This window comes from Ctenopharyngodon idella, chromosome 3, assembly GCF_019924925.1.
Source record: "Ctenopharyngodon idella isolate HZGC_01 chromosome 3, HZGC01, whole genome shotgun sequence".
NCBI lineage: Eukaryota > Metazoa > Chordata > Actinopteri > Cypriniformes > Xenocyprididae > Ctenopharyngodon > Ctenopharyngodon idella.
The window spans coordinates 12,315,391-12,337,102 of record NC_067222.1 but is presented as its reverse complement, the minus strand read 5'-3'; the positions used below and the strand labels follow the sequence as shown (position 1 = coordinate 12,337,102).

At 36.6% G+C, this 21,712-nt stretch overlaps 1 protein-coding gene and 1 long non-coding RNA gene across 4 annotated transcripts in view; one reads left to right on the top strand and one right to left on the bottom strand.

Moving 5' to 3' along the window:
• The window catches only part of LOC127510012 (hepatocyte cell adhesion molecule-like), a 40,232-nt gene extending 19,894 nt beyond the window's left edge, over positions 1 to 20,338 (top strand). For 2 of the 3 annotated variants that reach the window (XM_051889489.1, XM_051889491.1), the window contains exon 6: positions 3,800 to 4,932. In XM_051889489.1, coding sequence (XP_051745449.1) covers positions 3,800 to 3,850 — 51 coding nt within the window. In that variant the 3' untranslated portion in view covers positions 3,851 to 4,932. Of the gene's footprint in view, positions 1 to 3,799; positions 4,933 to 20,035 lie in introns of those variants that run through there. The other variant, XM_051889490.1, reaches the window with a different exon arrangement.
• On the bottom strand, positions 4,610 to 12,216 carry LOC127510086 (uncharacterized). Its single transcript, XR_007929470.1, has 2 exons — positions 11,102 to 12,216; positions 4,610 to 6,883 (listed from the first exon to the last, which is right to left on the bottom strand). It is a non-coding gene; the product is annotated as an uncharacterized LOC127510086 (long non-coding RNA).
• Positions 20,339 to 21,712: the final 1,374 nt, after the last annotated feature.

The window sequence follows — 21,712 nt, the reverse complement described above, 5'->3', positions numbered from 1 at the left end:
TTAAAAGAATTGTACATATTTTTATTTCAAGTCGCACAGATTATTGTAATGGCCTCTATTTAGGTAGTCAGGCCTCTCTCTCCAGACTGCAGATGGTCCAGAATGCAGCTCGCCTGTTGACGGGTACACGAAAGCGGGAACACATCACCCCCGTTCTCGCGTCTCTTCACTGGCTACCTGTCCATTATAGGATTCAATTTAAAATTTTTGGTACTTGTTTTTAAATCTCTTAATGGTTTAGCACCAAGGTATCTTTCGGATTTGATCAATCTGTATGCTCCGTTAAGAGCACTTAGGTCTGCTGATCATTTGCTTTTAGCTGTCCCACAGGTAAAGTTGAAGAGCAGGGGTGACCAAGCCTTTGCAGCGGCTGCCCCGAAGCTTTGGAATAGTTTGCCCCTCTACATTAGACAGGCTCAAACACTTGCTGCTTTTAAATCTAGCCTAAAAGCTTATTTTTATAGTCTGGCATTTGACGCTATGTGAGAGCTGCTTTCTTTTATTGTTTTTATTGTGTTTTAGTGTCTTCTTTCATGGTGTTGACTGTTTGTATCTTTTATATTTTTATCTTATGTGTGTACAGCACTTTGATAAACACTTGCTGTTTTAAAAAAGTTCTTTATAAATAAACTTTGACTTTGAACTGCAACTATACTACATTTACATTTATTCATTTGGCAGACACTTTTATCCAAAGCGACTTACAAGTGAGGGATACAACAAGCGATTCATCATGACGAGGCAAATGGACACAAGAAGTGCTCACCATACAAGTCTTAGGCAGTGCTCAGAGTATCATAAGCCAGAATAGGGAGGGATTAAAAAAAAAAAAAAAGAATAGGGAGGTTAAATAAAGGAGGTTAAGTGCTCCCGAAAGAGATGAGTTTTCAGCTGTCTTTTGAATATTGCCAGGGATTCTGCATTCCGGATAAAGGCAGGAAGATCGTTCCACCAGCAAGGAACAATGAATGAGAATGTTCTGGAGAGTGATTTAGTGCCTCTCTGTGATGGTACCACAAGCCTTCGCTCTTTTAATGAGCATAGACTCGTAAGAGTGAGTGGAAGTAGGAGGGTGCTGAGCCTGTGGTAGATCTGTAAGCAAGCGTCAACGCCTTGAACTTGATGCGAGCAGCAGGTGGTAGCCAGTGAAGAGAGATGAAGAGAAGCGTGACGTGGGCTCTTTTGGGCTCGTTAAAGACAAGACGTGCTGCAGCGTTCTGAATCATTTGTAGAGGTTTGTTTTGCACATGATGGAAGTCCAGCCAGAAGAGCACTGCAGTAATCAAGCCTAGAAATGACCAGGGCCGGGACGAGAAGTTGTGTTGCATGTTCTGTTAGAAAGAGCCTGATTTTCCTGATGTTGTGTAGTGCAAATCTGAATGACCGAGCTCGTCTTTGCAATGTGGTCTTTTAAGGTCAGGTGGTCATTAAAGAAGATAGAAATGAACTTATAGGTATTCTGATATTTTACTAGTTAAAGTTATGAATAAGCTGGTGTGATCCAAAACAATGACAAAATTCGCATTTAGATATAAGCATTCAAAACTTACAGTCTCTCACTTCTGCTAAAATGGATCACGGATTTTCATGACATCACATCACACTTCAGCTTCTCATCAAATCTTATGACCAATCAAATGCTCTCTAGAATCTGAAGTCCCGCCTCCTCCTACACTATTAACCGGTCATTTGTTCATACATTTACTAGTTTCTATGTGGTGAATGGCATATAGTGCACTATATAGAGGATAGGGAACGATTCAGACAGAGTAAATATGCTTTTCTTGAACGCGCATGAAGTCTGTTTACACGTTAGTGTCACATGAACTGCCAAAGCATGAGCACAGTCTGCTCTGGTCCAGAGACATGAGAACACAGAGTGAATCACACGTGCGAGTCGGCTCAGACCACAAACGTTCAGACACATTTGAATTCTACAAACAATGCTATATTTTTAAAAAAATATGCAGGAGAAACGGTTAGAGATTATGAGGAAAATTGGGTTTTATGAGCTCAACGGCTCTGGCCGAGCTGTGATCTAGGCAAAACGCTATTGGCTATTCTTAAAAAAGGGGAGGAGCTTCTAGATATATCCTGCCCTGTCTTCCTGTTTCATTGGAAATTACATCAACACAGTGAATAAAGCTGTGCTTTCCGAGACACTTCAGTGGGCCTTTAAAGAATACTCTCAGTAAACTACTAGTTTTATACAGCAAGTATACTTGTAAGCTTTTTTTTAAGTGAACTCAACATCATACTTTATGCTACTATGTCCCTATATTTAAGTATTGCATTTTATATATGAAATATACCTTCAACTGTACTTGAACTCTTCCCCGCCAGCATTTTTTTTTTAAATAGTTGCCAGCCAGCACCAACATTTTTTTTATCATTTTCACAAAACTTTCATGGCCCCCAGAATAATTTGTTATATGAATATCTGAACATACAATACAGTATATCAAAAGAAAGAACGCGGCCTCTGCTTTTAAACGATAACAACATCGACAAATCATTTTAAGCTTCATGCAATTTTTTTTATCAACACTTGAATGTAAGTTTAATAAATAAACAAATAAACAACATTTTGAACAAAAATCTGAGAAAAAGACTAACTCTGAATTGGATTCAATGTGGAACAGAGATTTATATTGTATTTATCAGCATCGTTTCCCTAATAAAATCAAAGAAAAATTTACTATTTATTCTTTATTCTTTATACTATTTTTTACTATTTTCACTTGATCATTTTATTTAAACCTTTAAATTCTTGAATTCCATTTTTCTTTATTTCTTCTATCATATTGTTCCTTTCTTGTTCATACTTCATACATTCAAGAATCACATGTGGTGTTTCTTCAGCATGACATTGTTCACATGATCCGTCTGGACGTTTCCCTGTAATTTTAAGTGTGTTATTTAAATTTGAATGACCTAACATTATTCTATTGCTATCATTTCTACAGTACAGACTGCCAAACTATTTGAAGTTCACTTTATTCCACTGATTTCACTGTCTGGAACTAAAAAAGCAGCCCCAGTTATCTGACGCTCTGGATCTTTTGATTCATCTGTATATACTGGGAATATTGGGTTCTGATCTATTGTTCCATTATTCCTCTCTTTTCCAATAAATTCATCAACCTTTCCGTAATCATCCTTTCCATAATTTTACAAACATGTGACGTAAGAGCTATTGGTCTATAATTAGAAGGTTTTGAAGGGTCTTTTCCCTGCTTCCTTATAGGAATTATTATAGATTCTTTCCAAGCTTTTGGTAGTCTTCCTTCCTCTCACACTCTATTATACAATTTGAAAATTTTCCCCACAGCCCCATCTTCAAGATGTCTCAGCATTATATTTCCAATCTGATCCTTTCCTGGAGACGAATGTGTATAATTTGAATTACGCTTGTGTTTTTATTTGATTTACAAGATTTGTAATAGCGCCCCCTAACATATAACAACAAAACATGGATTGCTGGAGTAGAAGTATAGGCCAAATATAGTTTTTCTGTTAGTATAAGTCAAGTATACTTTAATGTGATTTTAAGTTTACTTCTGAGAAGTACATACAAAGTAGACTGAAAGTATACACTCTTATTTTTAGTTTAAAGAAGTATACTAATAGCACACTTGAATAAACTTCTTTTTCATAACAACACTTGTGACCCGTTGTGAGGAAATTGCTGACAAAAGTATTTCTGCTGTATTTTCTGTGCTTGTGGAAAGAGGATTGATAGATGTGCCAATAATGTGATGAATACATTGATAAACGGTGCTTTTGTGTTTTCTTTCAGAGGCCTAGAGAGGAGGATAATGTGGTGTACGCAGGAGTCTCGAGATGTTGATCGGATCTTGATCATTTGAAAGATTTCCCAATAAGTTTGAAGTTATACATAAATACCGGCCTGCATCATATTAGCTGAATGACATCCAATACTTGTTTTGCATTGAGCCAGATGTTTTCTGTTACAGATATTATTAAATTACATTAAATAATTAAATTACATTAAATTACAAATAATATGGAAAAACTGTATATAATTATATAATATTTTATATATTTTAATATTTATTTTTTTCTCATTTTTTAATTGTGACCAAATTATGTAATATTAAGCCGTTTTTATTTATTTATTTTTTTAAAGTAATAATTTTTTAAGACTCAGGGATAAGTAATAAATGAAATCAAATTTGCCAAAAAAAAAAAAAAAAAAAAAAGAAGAAGAAGAAGAAGAAGAAAAAACACTGTTCCAAATGTGCTTTTATTTGTGTTTTGTTTAATATAAAGTTTCTGTGAAGGATTTTTGTCAGTTAATGGCTGTGGTGTTCACAGTCCATGTCAAAAGGTCAAATATTATACATTAATAATGTCATATTAATGGATTTTAATTGAGGAGATTTTAACAGTGTTTTTGATTTATTTTATTTATGCTTGTTGTGTTCACGCCACATCGTAATTACTGTAATTACCATACATTATCATTTGTAATTTGTAATTTTCTGAGAGCTCCAACTTCTTCCTGACTGCTGGAGATTCATTTTGGGATTAATAATGTTGTGACAGAAGCACATAATTCTGAATCTGATGACATGAACAAATAAAATCATGTGTTTCTCATCTCGTAATAACAGTAATCACGACATGGCGTGAACAAATCATGTTTTCAATAGATTTGTCAGTCTTGTTTGTCTCTGTTGAAGCACCAACTAATGTGTTATTTCACTAACAGCTCTCTCTCTCTGTCTCTCTCTCGCTCTCTCTCTCTCTCTGTGTCTCTGTCTCTCTCTCTCTCTCTGTCTCTCTCTCTCTGTGACATTTTATAAAGTTCTTAAAAGTTTATATGCAAGATATATCTATATTTCACATTTTTCCACATTTCTACATGCCTCCTTTTGTACAATTTTAAATAAAAATGCTTTAATATCATTTTTAAATTCTTCAGCCTCCTTCTTGTCCCTTTCATATGCATTTCTACTCACAGTTTATGTGATTTTACACAATTATTCTGTTAGTCTTGAAAAATAAATACATGTAAACACAGTTAAAACTATTTCAGGTGTCTTGATTTAGCTTCACATGAGCACCAAGACTGATATAACCACTGAGAATAACAGATCCATACACAATATCCCACTGACAATAACATGCACTGCTTTTCAAGATATTAAACCACTTCGTTTTATTTCTGGATTCTACATTTACTTACATTTAATCATTTAGCAGACACTTTTATCCATATAATAAACATTAGAGAAACTACCAGACCATTCAAAAGAAACACTATTAGAAAATTGGTGTAATATTCAGTGAATTCACAATTAAACTTTAAAAATATCTTTTAAAAGCTGACAAACAATCGCTCTCATCACGGCTGTGGGTGAAAACACACTGTCAAACAGTTCGAAGAAGACGCTGACCACTGGAGTGGAAAAAACAATGAGTGTGAAATGAGACGAAAAATAAACTGATCACACGGTCGCAAAAATAAATGTGTGAACTTGAGTCATTTCTTCAGTTTATATTCCACTCTGCTCTTAGTTTGATCTTTATCTCTCATCACATATACTTGAGCACATTTGTTCACACATGTCGGTTGAATCCACAGATGTTTGGCCTGATCAAGTGTCACTACATTCATCTTTCTGCTGTTAAACTCAGATTCAGTTGGTCGTTTGGTTGAGATCTGTCCACACAAACCACACTCAACCAAACCACAGACGTCAGGTGTGTCGGTCAACCGACTCACCACAGCAAAACAACCACAGATGAGTTCAGTGCAGCGATCTGAGTGATTTACATCGACTAAACATGCATTTTTGTGCAAATATAGTAGCAAGTGATCAATTGAGAGCCGATGAGAGAGAAGAACTGTAAGTGTAGAGACACTTTAACCTTTAAACACACTGTGGTTTAATACGCTTCTGCTAAAACAGACATTCATAAACAGTTTCAGATGTCACTGATGCCTTCAAGAGCCACAAGTTTCAAAAAGGAGGTGATGTTTGTGTGTATTTTTTGCATGTGAATGTGTGTGAGAGAGAGATGAAGTGTGAAAACCAGCAGAAATGCAGTGCACTGGAAATTTGTTTTTAATATTGAGCAATGAAACTCAATTAGACCCCTACAACTTAAACCTCCAGAATATATATATATATATATATATATATATATATAATATTATATTATATTATATATATTATATTTTATATATATATATATATATATATATATATATGAAGACTTCAGATGCAAAAGCCTCCAAGTGCCATCTGAAATTTTCTTCTAAAATGAGCATTTTTATCAAGCTTGTATGTTTAGGTTCAGTAATTTTACTTTAATGGCAATTAATAGGTCATTTTCATAGCTATACACCTGGCGGCCGAGGCTCATTGATGCATGTGGGGAACAGAGGCTGGCCCATGTGGCCCGATCCAACAGACGAGCTACTGTAGCTTTAAATTGCTCAGGAAGTTAATGCTGGTTCTGATAGAAAGGTGTCAGAATACACAGTGCATCACAGTTTGTTGTGTATGGGGCTGCATAGCTGCAGACAAGTCAGGGTGCCCATGCTGACCCCTGTCCACCGCTGAAAGAGCCAACAGTGGACACGTGAGGTACTCTCTGGTGGCTGTGGCCTCTTTCAGCAGGATAATGCGCTCTGCCACAAAGCAAAAATGGTTCAGGAATGGTTTTAGGAGCACAACAATGAGTTTGAGGTGTTGACTTGGCCTCCAAATGCCCCAGATCCCAATCCAATCCAGCATCTGTGGGATGTGCTGAACAAACAAGTCTGATCCATGGAGGCTCCACGTCGCAACTTGGTCCAGATACCACACCTTCAGGGGTCTAGTGGAGTCCATGCCTCAACGAGTCAGGGCTGTTTTGGCAGCAAAAGGGGGACCAATACAATATTAGGAAGGTGGTCATAATATTATGCTTAGGGCTAGCATAAGGGTCCCCAGCAGGCTGCCAGCGCAGGGCCCCTGAGAATTTGCTCATTGGCAAAACGTTGGCCCCTTAGCGCTGGCCCTGCACGGGCAGCCCTCACTTGACCCCCAGGAAGCCCTCACTGGGCCCACACAGGGCCCTCAATATTAATCTACAACAATATTTCTGGCAGCACAGGGTGCCAAACATTTACCATTAATAAAAATAACAGTTAATGATCAGAGAAACACTAAAGTTAGGAAGTCAATGGTCAAGAGCCCAACTAAAGCAAACACTGACCTCCATAACGGTGACTTCAAAATGTACTATTTTCAATAAAACGTCAACATCTAAAAGTTTTGTATGAAAGAAATAGTCAAACTGTATTGTAATAAGTGAAGATGCTGAGATCTACACAGATCTGTTAGTGTTTAATGTTCTGCTGCTGATCATGTGACAGTGTTTTCAGCTTATTTAAATAAGGAGATTTTACTTCACTGCCAGTCATTTGACCATTTTATCATCTAACTGTTTTTTTATTGTATTTAATTACAGATTATTTTTGTAATTTTTAAAGTTGCTCTGGGCCCGAACGGGCTGATCCACACTGGACCATCATGGGCTTAATGTGGGCAGTTCACTAGTGTGGGCTGATCACAGAGAGCCCGCAGTGAGCCCAAAGCTGTGGGCATCGCCTGGGCAAGCCCACACTGGGCCTGTTTAGGTTTGTTGTGGGCTGGCCCTAGACCACTGTGCCCACAAAAAGCCAGTATGGGCCCCACAGGGGTGTGTTTGCAGGGATGTAAATAGCCCTGTAAATACCCCACCCCCACCCCCCCTCCCTCCCATGTTGCTAACATAATTTAACACATTGCTATCTTGATTAGCAGCTGCTAGCATTATTGAACATGTAGGTAACATGAATAGCAATAGAGTTTTCTATGTGGTTGCTAAGGTACTAGGAGTGGTTCCTATGTGGTTGCTAGGGTACTCGGGGTGGTTGCTATGGTGTTGCTATGCAATTGCTAGTGTATAGCTATGGTATTCTGAGTGATTCCTGGCATGTTGCTATGCGGGTGCTAGGGTATTCTGGGTGGTTGCTAAGGTGTTGCGGTGCGGTTGTTAAAGTACTCATGGTGGTTGCTAGGGTGTTGCTATGCGCTTGCTAGGATACCTGGGTTATTGCTAGGATGTTGCTAAGGTATTCAAACTGACCCCAAATAATATTGATGCTACAGAATGTGTACAGGACATTTAAAACATTTAATCATGGTAATTTTATGTTTACCCAGTTGTCAGAGAGTTAAATTAGGAAAAGCAATATGAATAATAAAAAATTATGTCAATGCTTTAACATTGAATGGGGTCAAATAGACTCCAATAGGAACGTTAATAACAATGTTTAGCTCACGAGTTATTGATCCAGGAAATTCGAATCTGTGAATATGTTGCCAACTTTACTAAACTGATCCAGTTCAGGTGTCTTTCACTTACGTCAAAACCGTGTCCTTGAACTATAAGCACTGAACATATTTCTTTATACTTAAAGGATTAGTTCACTATAAAATGAAAATTAACCCAAGCTTTACTCACCCTCAAGCCATCCTAGGTGATTTTCTTCTTTCTGATGAACACAATCGCAGAAATATTAATAAATATCCTGATGCATCCGAGCTTTATAATGGCAGTGAACGGGATCAATGAGTATGAGCTGAAGAAAGTGTCTCCATCCACATCCATCCATCATAAATGTACTCCACTCGGCTCCGGGGGGTTAATAAAGGCCTTCTGAAGCGAAGAGATGCGTTTGTGTAAGAAAAAATCCATAAAATATCTAGCTTCCACCAGATCGCCTTCCGTATTCAACTTACTTTTTCGCAGGTTGAGAGGCATCACACTTTTTTTCGTAAGTTGAATACGGAAGGCGATCTGGTGGAAGCTTGATATTTTACTTCATAACTTTCTAAATATGGATATTTTTTTACACAAATGCATCGCTTCACTTCAGAAGGCCTTTATTAACCCTTCTGGAGCAGTGTGGAGTACGTTTATGATGGATGGATGTGGATGGAGACACTTTCTTCAGCTCATACTCATTGATCCCATTCACTGCCATTATAAAGCTCGGATGCATCAGGATATTTATTAATATTTCTCTGATTGTGTTCATCAGAAAGAAGAAAGTTATGCCTACCTAAAGCAATGGTATTTTTTAGCAAACTATTTTAACACAAATATTTCAAAGGACGTGTTGGATTTCTACATGAGAGTTGAGTGAAATAATTGTATCATTGTCTTGGTGTGAAAAAACGCTAAAACCAGCCTGAGCCGGTTAGCAGGTCTTGGTTTGTTTTTGATCTGGCCTAGCTGGTGTTCAGCTGGTTGGTCAGCTGGTCAGTGGTCACAGCCTGAGCAGTTAAACAAAAAGAGTGGTCAAAACCCCTCAAAACCAGCCTGCTAGACCAGCTATGAGCAGTCTGGAAGACAGCAACTCATCTGATCCTCCAGACTCTAGCAATCCTGTTCAGCTCCAGCAGAGTTACATTGGGGTCAGTGCGTGTGCTCAGTGAGGTTTTGGCAGCCACTAGATGGCGCCCTGGCAGTGTCAGACATCTGAAATTATGTTTATCATTTCTAAAGCACTGAGAACTACAGTGAATAGAAGTTAGTGTGCGTGTTTGGAGATGGGTCCGTGTTCCAGTCAGTAAATTTCAAGTTTTGAAATGAATATGGAAAGTATGTATGTAATATTATTATAATTATGTTCTTTATTTTTGTTATATCTTACCTCCACATTTAACACATGTATCATGCATTAACATTCATGGCCTCAAAAATTAAGATCTGAGAAAAAATTACACCCCGATAGCACACGTTCATCTCAGAGACGTCCATTTACATCTGTGTGTTTTCATCTGCAATACGTCTCTCTAAACCTAAGACTGCTCTAAGAATAACTGCTTTTTCTAATACGTTTATCAGTTGTTTTCACACAGCAGATGTTTTCCAGATTTCTAGATCTTTAGCAGACATCTTAGAGAAGTACCTGCATGTGTGCAACAAAACACAAATGATGAAATGACTGTGGTGTCATCAGCCAGTTTTTCCCTCCAGAAGACCCAGATACAGTGCTTCATCTCCCCCTTGTGTCTGAACACGAAATGACATTATTTCCTATTCTAACCAGCTAAACCCTAATCTCATGATGAAAACCTGATAGGTCAGTCTGTTTTTCCTGCAAGGCTGGATCATCATATTACACTGACTGGTGCTTTTAATACATGCAAGTTGAGTCAAAATGTTTTGGTCTGTTTTACAAGAGCAAGCTCTATTTTAATAAAATATTTTCTTAAAATTGGAGCTCTCTCTCTCTCTCTCTCTCTCTCTCTCTCTCAGATTTCAGCTGTAACTGGCCAGATTCAGTCTGGTATCTGAAGATTTGATTTTGTACATCAATTACTGAAGATACAGTATGAACCAACAGATTTCTAGGACATGATATTAAAAATAAATAAATAAAAACTGTTCATCTTCAAATGTATATTTACTTATATTTTGTAAAACAAAACAGCTGTATCAGTAACTGAGTCAGTATTGCACACTAAAGCACAGACATGATTCATGACGGATGACACAAAGATCATACAGACCAGCGGTATATCAATATCTTACGTCAACATTTAGTAATTCAGTAAATGCTTTAATACGAATAACTTACGGATGAGAATAACACAGACAGAAGTAAATTTGACATAATACAATATATAATACCATATAATACTGTAACTACTAAAGTCTCTTGTGGAGAGTGTCATATATTACAAAAGCTCTGAAGGCATACGGCAGCGAGAAATAATTTTTTCCTTGAGAAAACCTGACAAGTATAAAATACAAAATGCATTTGTGAACTCAGTCACACACCTTCTGAAACATTTAAACTCAATTTAAACATTTTGTCTTGATCTTTTAGATGCATTAAAAGATTTACACATGGACTGTTTCTGTCAGGATAAACAATCTTTCATTCAGTTTATATTAATTCCTTACTACAGCAGTACAAATATCTGAACAAATAAGAGTGTAGATGTGTTTTAAAAGGTCAGTCATGTGACAAAATTATAACCCTTTTTAACGGTAAAGTGATTAAGTGAACATAACAGAATCTCACCTGCTTTCTGCTCTTTTGGTTCGTATCCAGAAGCATTTCCATCTGATCCTGTTTTAACAACAATCACAGACTTGTTAGATAATGTGCTTTAAATTCATCAGACATGATGGTCACACAAAAACTAGAAAATCCATGTTTTGTATGTGTGGCAGAGGGAGCATGGGACAGTGGAGACGAGCAGTAGAAAGCAGGTCAAGCGCAGGATGACTAATTCCAGTAACTGGTGGAGAGAGAGGGAAGGAGGAAATGGGCAGACCCTCCAGTGTCATCCGATTAATGCACTCAAAAGGGCTTTTCACACTGTGCTTAACCCCGGGTTATCCTCATTCTAAACTGCTTTTAACCCCCGGTAAAGGAATATTTCACACCGCTTTTTACCCGGGGCTATGAAACCGCTTTTGCAATGCGGTGCCGACCTTGTACAGTGTGAAATGGCGCGGTGTTAGAATGTTACGGCTAGATGTTTAGCAACAGACAATATGCAAATAAAGGACTTTAACCTGGGATTTAGGAATGTGCAGTGTGAAACAGCAGCTTATGGATATCCAGGATTAACTGTTAACCCTTGTAAAGTATAAGCAGTGTAAAACATGAAGCAAGATAACCCAGGATTCCATTTACCCAGGGTTTACAATGACCCAGGGTTAACTATTTCAAGTGTGAAAAGCCCTAAAATGATGCCACAACACTTAAGAAGCAAAAATTCAGAACAATTTGCAAGTTTGAAGAGTTTTTTTACTCACCACTGACAGTAACAATGAATTCCACATCCGCTGCAGAACTTTAGTTGATAAACACAACACAAATAAACACAAAGGAAGATATTTTGAAGAATGTGGGAAACTGAACTGTTTAGGGGCACCATTCACTTCCATAGTATTGTTTTTTCTACTATGAAAGTCAATGGTGCCCCAAAGCAGCCTAGTTACAAACTTCCTTCAAAATATCTTATATGGTGAGGAGAGAATTGATATCCTGTTACATCTGTTGACTAAACTCAAATTATTAAAAGTATTGAGAATATTATAAAATGATAGAGATTTCTGTAATGATACTGATCATTTTATTCAAAAGATCACAGTGATTTCTACTGAATCTGATTTATTCTGTCATGTTTTCAGCTTGTCTGCCTGTTCCTGTCATCAGCAGAGACTGTTCTTCATCATCATCTTCATCATCATCATCATCATCATGTTCATTGGTGTGTTCAGCTGTGAATGTGAGTCATGTGACTCTCTCCTGGTTCAAAAGAAACAGTTCATTCTCCAGCATCAGAGTGTCTGATATCAGCAGCCGGTCTGATCTCAGGGTTTCTACAGGTTTCATCAAATCTAATTTAATGCTTTTTAATGCCTTTTTAATGCCAATTTTAACATTTTTAATGCAATATATGTATGTTGGTAAATGTCGATAGATGATGATATACGGCAATTAGAATATTCATCATGTCATTGTTGTATTCGCATTCTACCAAGTGTCAGCCCTTTACATTTGTTTGCTTCTCTGCTGCTACAGCTTTTTGCTCACATAATATATTTTAATACAGCCAAATTCCCAATAAAATTGTTTAATCTATATATTTTTCTGTTTTTGTTGTCAGACAATATGAAATGGTGACTGAAACGCAGCCCATTAAGAATACATACAGGGCTCGACATTAAGCCTTTTCATTCACTTGTACAATTCTTGTACGATTCATGTAAAATGTATGATTGATCTTTCATTTTAAATTCTTAAATCAATAAATTTAATTAGAATAAGACACTAAGGGCTGTTACCAATCAAATTAAATAATTTACAACTGCATTAAATAATGTTATGGGATTGTAAGAAATGTTGGGGGGAAAATGATACTTTTAAAAATTAAACTAAACCACCAGTAGGTGGCGTCAAATAACCGTCTTAATAAGTGAGTCATTCATTTAAACGATTCATTCAAATGGCTGATTCATTCAAGAATGAGGCAGCTGTTTATGAATGGGTCATTTAATCTTTGACTCAACCGATTCATTCAAAACGCTTAATTATTCAGTAATGAAAACAAGGCTGAGTGTTGTGCTATTCTGCTGTGATCTTTGTTTGAGACTATTTTTGCTGCTAAAATAGAACAAAAACAGTCAATGTTCCTTCTAAAATGTAAGTGGCTTAATATTAACTGAACAGTTGTATGAAATCAGTGTCACGTTTTTAATCGTGACGGTAGCCTATTTAGGAAAACAGCATTCTTGGTCGTGTGATTTTGTTTACCTGTATCAAGTTATAAAGACTTCTTTTTGTGTGTGCGCTTCGCTCATGTTTCCATTTCTCCTTGAGATGGTGCGCGAGCCTCAACAGCGCAACCTTGTTATCGTCACTACATTATACAGCCTATTATTATCCACTATGGATCGCCACGTAAACTAAATGTAATAAAATCAGTCACTTGTGTTTTTTTTTTTTTTGGTATGGTAAAATTCTCTTTCACTTGCCCCTTCAAAAAAATCCACTTATCCCGGACTAATTGACAAGCGTTAGTGTCGAGCCCTGACATGTTAAACCAGCGCTAAAATCCTGATTTATAATCGAGACGTTGTCTGACAAAATCACCATTCACATAATATAAAACCATTTGCTGTGATTGTGGCTGTATGTACACGTAAAATGATCACTCAGGTTAGAAGCAACAGTATCTGTTTTATTTGTTCTCTGACATCCTCAACTGAATGTGCTGATCCTCTCAGCCACTCTGAACAGAGCAGACGCAGGTACGCCAGCGGCAGGAAAGCAAGACCTCGTGCGGCAGTACCGGGGAGTATTGGAAGCTAGATCAGGTTAACAATTATATTCGTCACAATGCGCTTTCTTGGAAAAAAGTCGCAAAAGGGGTCTGAAAAGGTGCTTAGTTGGCAACACTGATTCAACCTTCCGTCTCCAGGTCCCAGCCCGCCGCTGTCCAAAACGACGTTACGGCAATTGTGCACCGAATTACCAAACTGGTTCTGTGTGTGTATCACACCAATGTACATATTTTGTGACAGCAAATCAAAGTTATTAATTATGAAGGCTATATTCAATATAAACTGGTAGTATTGTTTTTCTTCAAAACTATCTAAAAAAAAAATTAATGCCTGTAGGAATAAAATGTAATGCTTTTTAATGCCATTTAAGGCCTTAATTTTCGCAAAATCCATTTAATGACTTTTAATGCTTTTTAATGCCCCGCGGATACCCTGGATCTTCTTCTCCATCTGGAGTGTGTGGATGATTCCTACAGCTGTGTGCTGAACAATCCCATCAGAAACCAGACTCAACACCTCAACAACACTCAACTCTGTCACACATGTGCAGGTATGTCTCTGATGATATTTGTATATATGTATATTTCCAAAAACTAAATGAACAATGATTATATATTTACAGTGGGTACGGAAAGTATTCAGACCCCCTTAAATTTTTCACTCTTTGTTATATTGCAGCCATTTGCTAAATTCATTTAAGTTCATTTTTTTCCTCATTAATGTACATACAGCACCTCATATTGACAGAAAAACACATAATTGTTGACATTTTTGCAGATTTATTAAAAAAGAAAAACTGAAATATCACATGGTCCTAAGTATTCAGACCCTTTGCTCAGTATTTAGTAGAAGCACCCTTTTGATCTAATACAGCCATGAGTCTTTTTGGGAAAGATGCAACAAGTTTTTCACACCTGGATTTGGGGATCCTCTGCCATTCCTCCTTGCAGATCCTCTCCAGTTCTGTCAGGTTGGATGGTAAACGTTGGTGGACAGCCATTTTTAGGTCTCTCCAGAGATGCTCAATTGGGTTTAAGTCAGGGCTCTGGCTGGGCCATTCAAGAACAGTCACGGAGTTGTTGTGAAGCCACTCCTTCGTTATTTTAGCTGTGTGCTTAGGGTCATTGTCTTGTTGGAAGGTCTCATCAGACCAGAGAATCTTATTTCTCACCATCTTGGAGTCCTCCATACGGGCTTTCATGTGTCTTGCACTGAGGAGAGGCTTCCGTCAGGCCACTCTGCCATAAAGCCCCGACTGGTGGAGGGCTGCAGTGATGGTTGACTCTCTACAACTTTCTCCCATCTCCCGACTGCATCTCTGGAGCTCAGCCACAGTGATCTTTGGGTTCTTCTTTACCTCTCTCACCAAGGCTCTTCTCCCCCGATAGCTCAGTTTGGCCGGACGACCAGCTCTAGGAAGGGTTCTGGTCGTCCCAAACGTCTTCCATTTAAGGATTATGGAGGCCACTGTGCTCTTAGGAAGTGCAGCAGAATTTTTTTTGTAACCTTGGCCAGATCTGTGCCTTGCCACAATTCTGTCTCTGAGCTCTTCAGGCAGTTCCTTTGACCTCATGATTCTCATTTGCTCTGACATGCACTGTGAGCTGTAAGGTCTTATATAGACAGGTGTGTGGCTTTCCTAATCAAGTCCAATCAGTATAATCAAACACAGCTGGACTCAAATGAAGGTGTAGAACCATCTCAAGGATGATCAGAAGAAATGGACAGCACCTGAGTTAAATATATGAGTGTCACAGCAAAGGGTCTGAATACTTAGGACCATGTGATATTTCAGTTTTTCTTTTTTAATAAATCTGCAACAATTCTGTGTTTTTCTGTCAATATAGGGTGCTGTGTGTACATTAATGAGGAAAAAAAATGAACTTAAATGATTTTAGCAAATGGCTGCAATATAACAAAGAGTGAAAAATTTAAGGGGGTCTGAATACTTTCCGTACCCACTGTATGTTACTCATTTCTTTTCTCAGAACACAGTATCCACTGTTGTGGCTTTACTGAAGCTGTGATCCGATTGGCTCTCTCTGCTCTGGTGGGCGTGGCTACTGTGGTTGTTCTGGTTTATGACATCAGGGACCATATTCACAAAACATCTTAAGGCTAAAAGTAGCTCCTAAATTGCCAATTGCCAATCCGCCTCAGCAATCCACCCAAAGACACTGTACACCATTGACACTATTGAGGCAACAGCGATAAAGCCTTAGGTGCTGAACCTTCTTCATAAATGCAATACATATTTTGATTTATAGATTTTAATCTACCATAAAACGGCAAAAATAAATATTTAATAAATAAATAAATAGTGTCCGATTACCTGTGGCAGTTGTTTTAACTAGTTCACACTTACAACAAATGATCGAATAGAATAAAAAAATTATAATAAGCATATTTGGCGTGCTGTCCAAGAGGATCGAGGGCTCCGAGCTTGGAATTTAGCACAAGTTCTTCCCGTATCCCCAGCCGAGAGTGAGGAACGGGGTAGTGGAGGGATGCAGAAAACTGTCAAGGAAACTATAGGTGAATCTCTCGTCTGTGTATATACAGTATACCTCCACTCGAGCCGATTAGACAGACCGTTTGAACATGCTCCTCCCAAACTTTGTTTGTAAAACATCATTTGTCGCTTGAATTCTGCATTCTCTTGAGATGAAGACATGTGAGAGGCTGACAATTAGCTGAACATATACTAGTTTAATTAATTAATGACACTCAGCCTACATTTTAAAACCTTTATTTGAATATGGCAACATTTATTAAAAAATATTTATTTGAATAGGGCAACATTTGTATTTTAAAATCTTTATTTAATATGGAAACATGACACCTCATTCTACCATATTTCTTTGATTAAATCGCTGACTCCTCCCCCATCAGCCAATCACTGTGTGTTTACTCCACAGCAACGAGGTCAACCCCGCCCTTACTCTTAGCTTAAGACTTCTCTCTGTTCTTAACTCGTTAGTAAAAGTTGGTCTCAGCAGCTTTGTGAACAGGTTTTAAGAGAAAACTCTTAGCTAAAAACTTTTACTGCCATTTAGGAGAACTCTTAGTGGTAAGATAAAATGTTTTGTGAATACGACCCCTGATCCAGAAGTCTTCAACAGAAGAAGAGCGTCCAGAAATAACCATCAAGCTCTGATTAATCAGATACTCAGGAAGGTAGAGATGTTCTTGAACAACTGTAGATGTGATATTACAAGAAATATCATTTTAAGAAATATAATTTTATCATTTTAAAAATCATTATCATTTTGTTCAGAATCTAATCTCTCATTTTTAGTTTACTCCTTTTCTAATTTTCACATCAGTTGTGCTTGTTTGTCACTTTTCACAATATAAATCATTTTAAAGCAGATTTTCAAATAATTTGTCTTAAAATATACACTGTGACAAATCAGATAGCAATAATATATATATATATATATATATATATATATATACACACACACACACACACACACACACACACACACACACAGGTGCTGGTCATATAATTAGAATATCATCAGAAAGTTGATTTATTTCACTAATTCCATTCAAAAAGTGAAACTTGTATATTATATTCATTCATTACACACAGACTGATATATTTCAAATGTTTATTTCTTTTAATTTTGATGATTATAACTGACAACTAAGGAAAATCCCAAATTCAGTATCTCAGAAAATTAGAATATTGTGAAAAGGTTCAACTTTGAAGACACCTGGTGCCACACTCTAATCAGCTAATTAACTCAAAACACCTGCAAAGGCCTTTAAATGGTCTCTCAGTCTAGTTCTGTAGGCTACACAATCATGGGGAAGACTGCTGACTTGACAGTTGTCCAAAAGACGACCACTGACACCTTGCACAAGGAGGGCAAGACACAAAAAGTCATTGCAAAAGAGGCTGGCTGTTCACAGAGCTCTGTGTCCAAGCACATTAATAGAGAGGCGAAGGGAAGGAAAAGATGTGGTAGAAAAAAGTGTACAAGCAATAGGGATAACCGCACCCTGGAGAGGATTGTGAAACAAAACCCATTCAAAAATGTGGGGGAGATTCACAAAGAGTGGACTGCAGCTGGAGTCAGTGCTTCAAGAACCACTACGCACAGACGTATGCAAGACATGGGTTTCAGCTGTCGTGTCAAGCCACTCTTGAACAACAGACAGCGTCAGAAGCGTCTCGCCTGGGCTAAAGACAAAAAGGACTGGACTGCTGCTGAGTGGTCCAAAGTTATGTTCTCTGATGAAAGTAAATTTTGCATTTCCTTTGGAAATCAAGGTCCCAGAGTCTGGAGGAAGAGAGGAGAGGCACACAATCCACGTTGCTTGAGGTCCAGTGTAAAGTTTCCACGGTCAGTGATGGTTTGGGGTGCCATGTCATCTGCTGGTGTTGGTCCACTGTGTTTTCTGAGGTCCAAGGTCAACGTAGCCGTATACCAGGAAGTTTTAGAGCACTTCATGCTTCCTGCTGCTGACCAACTTTATGGAGATGCAGATTTCATTTTCCAACAGGACTTGGCACCTGCACACAGTGCCAAAGCTACCAGTACCTGGTTTAAGGACCATGGTATCCCTGTTCTTAATTGGCCAGCAAACTCACCTGACCTTAACCCCATAGAAAATCTATGGGGTATTGTGAAGAGGAAGATGCGATATGCCAGACCCAACAATGCAGAAGAGCTGAAGGCCACTATCAGAGCAACCTGGGCTCTTATAACACCTGAGCAGTGCCACAGACTGATCGACTCCATGCCACGCCGCATTGCTGCAGTAATTCAGGCAAAAGGAGCCCCAACTAAGTATTGAGTGCTGTACATGCTCATACTTTTCATGTTCATACTTTTCAGTTGGCCAAGATTTCTAAAAATACTTTCTTTGTATTGGTCTTAAGTAATATTCTAATTTTCTGAGATACTGCATTTGGGATTTTCCTTAGTTGTCAGTTATAATCATCAAAATTAAAAGAAATAAACATTTGAAATATATCAGTCTGTGTGTAATGAATGAATATAATATACAAGTTTCACTTTTTGAATGGAATTAGTGAAATAAATCAACTTTTTGATGATATTCTAATTATATGACCAGCACCTGTATATATATATATATATATATATATATATATATATAAATATAAATATATATATATATATATATATATATATATATATATATATATATATTTTTTTTTTTTTATTATTTATTTACAGTTTTTCTCAGACTTTTTAAGGAGTTTATGGAGTTAATACCATTTATTTATTTATATCTAATTGATTTATTTTAATTTTATTCAATTTTGTACATTTTCATCATGTTAATTTAACATTTAATCATGTTTTATTTATTTTTTTATGTTTTTATCATGTTAATTTAATGTTAAATAAATTATACTTAAATAAATAAATAAAACATGATTTATCTTAATATTTATTTTTTTCTTAATTTTTTCTTTATTCCTATGTGTGCATGAACTCATAAAACTGACTAAGATATTATACAGTAGTTGATCATTAATTGTTTCCTTCTAATTTCTAGTGGCATCTCTCCTAACAAGACTTGTAAAGCTGTGTTTTGAAGCTGATTCATATACCACACGACCATAATCAAATACAGATCGGATCAGTGCCACATAAATAGTTTTTAATGAAGAAAAACTCCACTTACACATCTCATGATGTTTAACACTTTCTGACATTTCTCATCTATTTTGTTTATATGTTCAGCCCATGTAAGTTTCGTATCAAAACAAATATCTAACAATTTAAAAACCTTCACCCTCTCCAACAATCTCTCATTCAGAAGATTCGTAATAGCGCCCCCTAGCATATAACAACAAAACATGGTTTGCTGGAGTACGAGTTTAGGCCAAATATAGTTTTTCTGTCAGTATAAGTCAAGTATACTCTAAAGTGATTTTTAGTATATTTCATACAAAATAGACTGAAAGTATACACTCTTATTTTTACTTTAAAGAAGTATACTAAAAGCACACTTAAATAAACTTTTTTCATAACAACACTTGGGACCCGTTGTGAGGAAATTGCTGACAAAAGTATTTCTGCTGTATTTTCTGTGCTTGTGGAAAGAGGACGGATAGATGTGCCAATAATGTGATGAATACATTGATGAACGGTGCTTTTGTGTTTTTTTTCAGAGAGCTACAGAGGAGGATAATGTGGTGTACGCAGGAGTCTCGAGACGTTGATCAGATCTTGATCATTTGAAAGATTTCCCAATAAGTTTGAAGTTATACATAAATACCGGCCTGCATCATATTAGCTGAATGACATCCAGCACTTGTTTTGCATTGAGCCAGATGTTTTTCTGTTACAGATATTATTAAATTACATTAAATAATTAAATTACATTAAATTACAAATATTATGGAAAAACTATATATAATTATATAATTTTTATTTATTTATTTATTTTTTAAGTCATAATTTTTTAAGATGCAGGGTTAAGTATTAAATGAAATCATATGATCAAAAAAAACAAAAAAACAAAACAAAACAAAAACACCCTGTTGTTCCAAATGTGCTTTTATTTGTGTTTTGTTTAATATAAAGTTTCTGTGAAGGATTTTTGTCAGTTAATGGCTGTGGTGTTCACAGTCCATGTCAAAAGGTCAAATATTATACATTAATAATGTCATATTAATGGATTTTAATTGAGGAGATTTTAACAGTGTTTTTGATTTATTTTATTTATGCTTGTTGTGTTCACGCCACATCGTAATTACTGTAATTACCGTAAATTATAATTTGTAATTTGTAATTTTCTGAGAGCTCCAACTTCTTCCTGACTGCTGGAGATTCATTTTGGGATTAATAATGTTGTGACAGAAGCACATAATTCTGAATCTGATGACATGAACAAATAAAATCATGTGTTTCTCATCTCGTAATAACGGTAATCACGACATGGCGTGAACAAAACATGTTTTCAATAGATTTGTCAGTCTTGATTGTCTCTGTTGAAGCGCCAACTAATGTGTTATTTCACTGACAGCTCTCTCTCTGTCTCTCTCTCTCTCTCTCTACACTGTAAAATGTCAAAGAGAGAAAGTTCTTAAAAGTTTATATGCAAGATATATCTATATTTCACATTTTTCCACATTTCTACATGCCTCCTTTTGTGCAATTATAAATAAATATGCATTTATATATTTTTTACATTTTTCAGCCTCCTTCTTGTCCTTTTCATATGCAATTCTACTCACTGTTTATCTGATTTTACAGATTTATGCTGTTAGTCTTGAAAAATAAATACATGTAAACACAGTTAAAACTATTTCAGGTGTCTTGATTTAGCTTCACATGAGCACCAAGACTGATATAACCACTGAGAATAACAGATCCATACACAATATCCCACTGACAATAACATGCACTGCTTTTCAAGATATTAAACCACTTCGTTTTGTTTCTGGATTCTACATTTACTTACATTTAATCATTTAGCAGACACTTTTATCCATATAATAAACACTAGAGAAACTACCAGACCATTCAAAAGAAAAACTATTAGAAAATTGGTGTAATATTCAGTGAATTCACATTTAAACTTTAAAAATATCTTTTAAAAGCTGACAAACATCGATCTCATCACGGCTGTGGGTGAAAACACACTGTCAAACAGTTCGAAGAAGACGCTGACCACTGGAGTGGAAAAAACAATGAGTGTGAAATGAGACGAAAAATAAACTGATCACACGGTGGCAAAAATAAATGTGTGAATGTGAGTCATTTCTTCAGTTTATATTCCACTCTGCTCTTAGTTTGATCTTTATCTCTCATCACATATACTTGAGCACATTTGTTCACACATG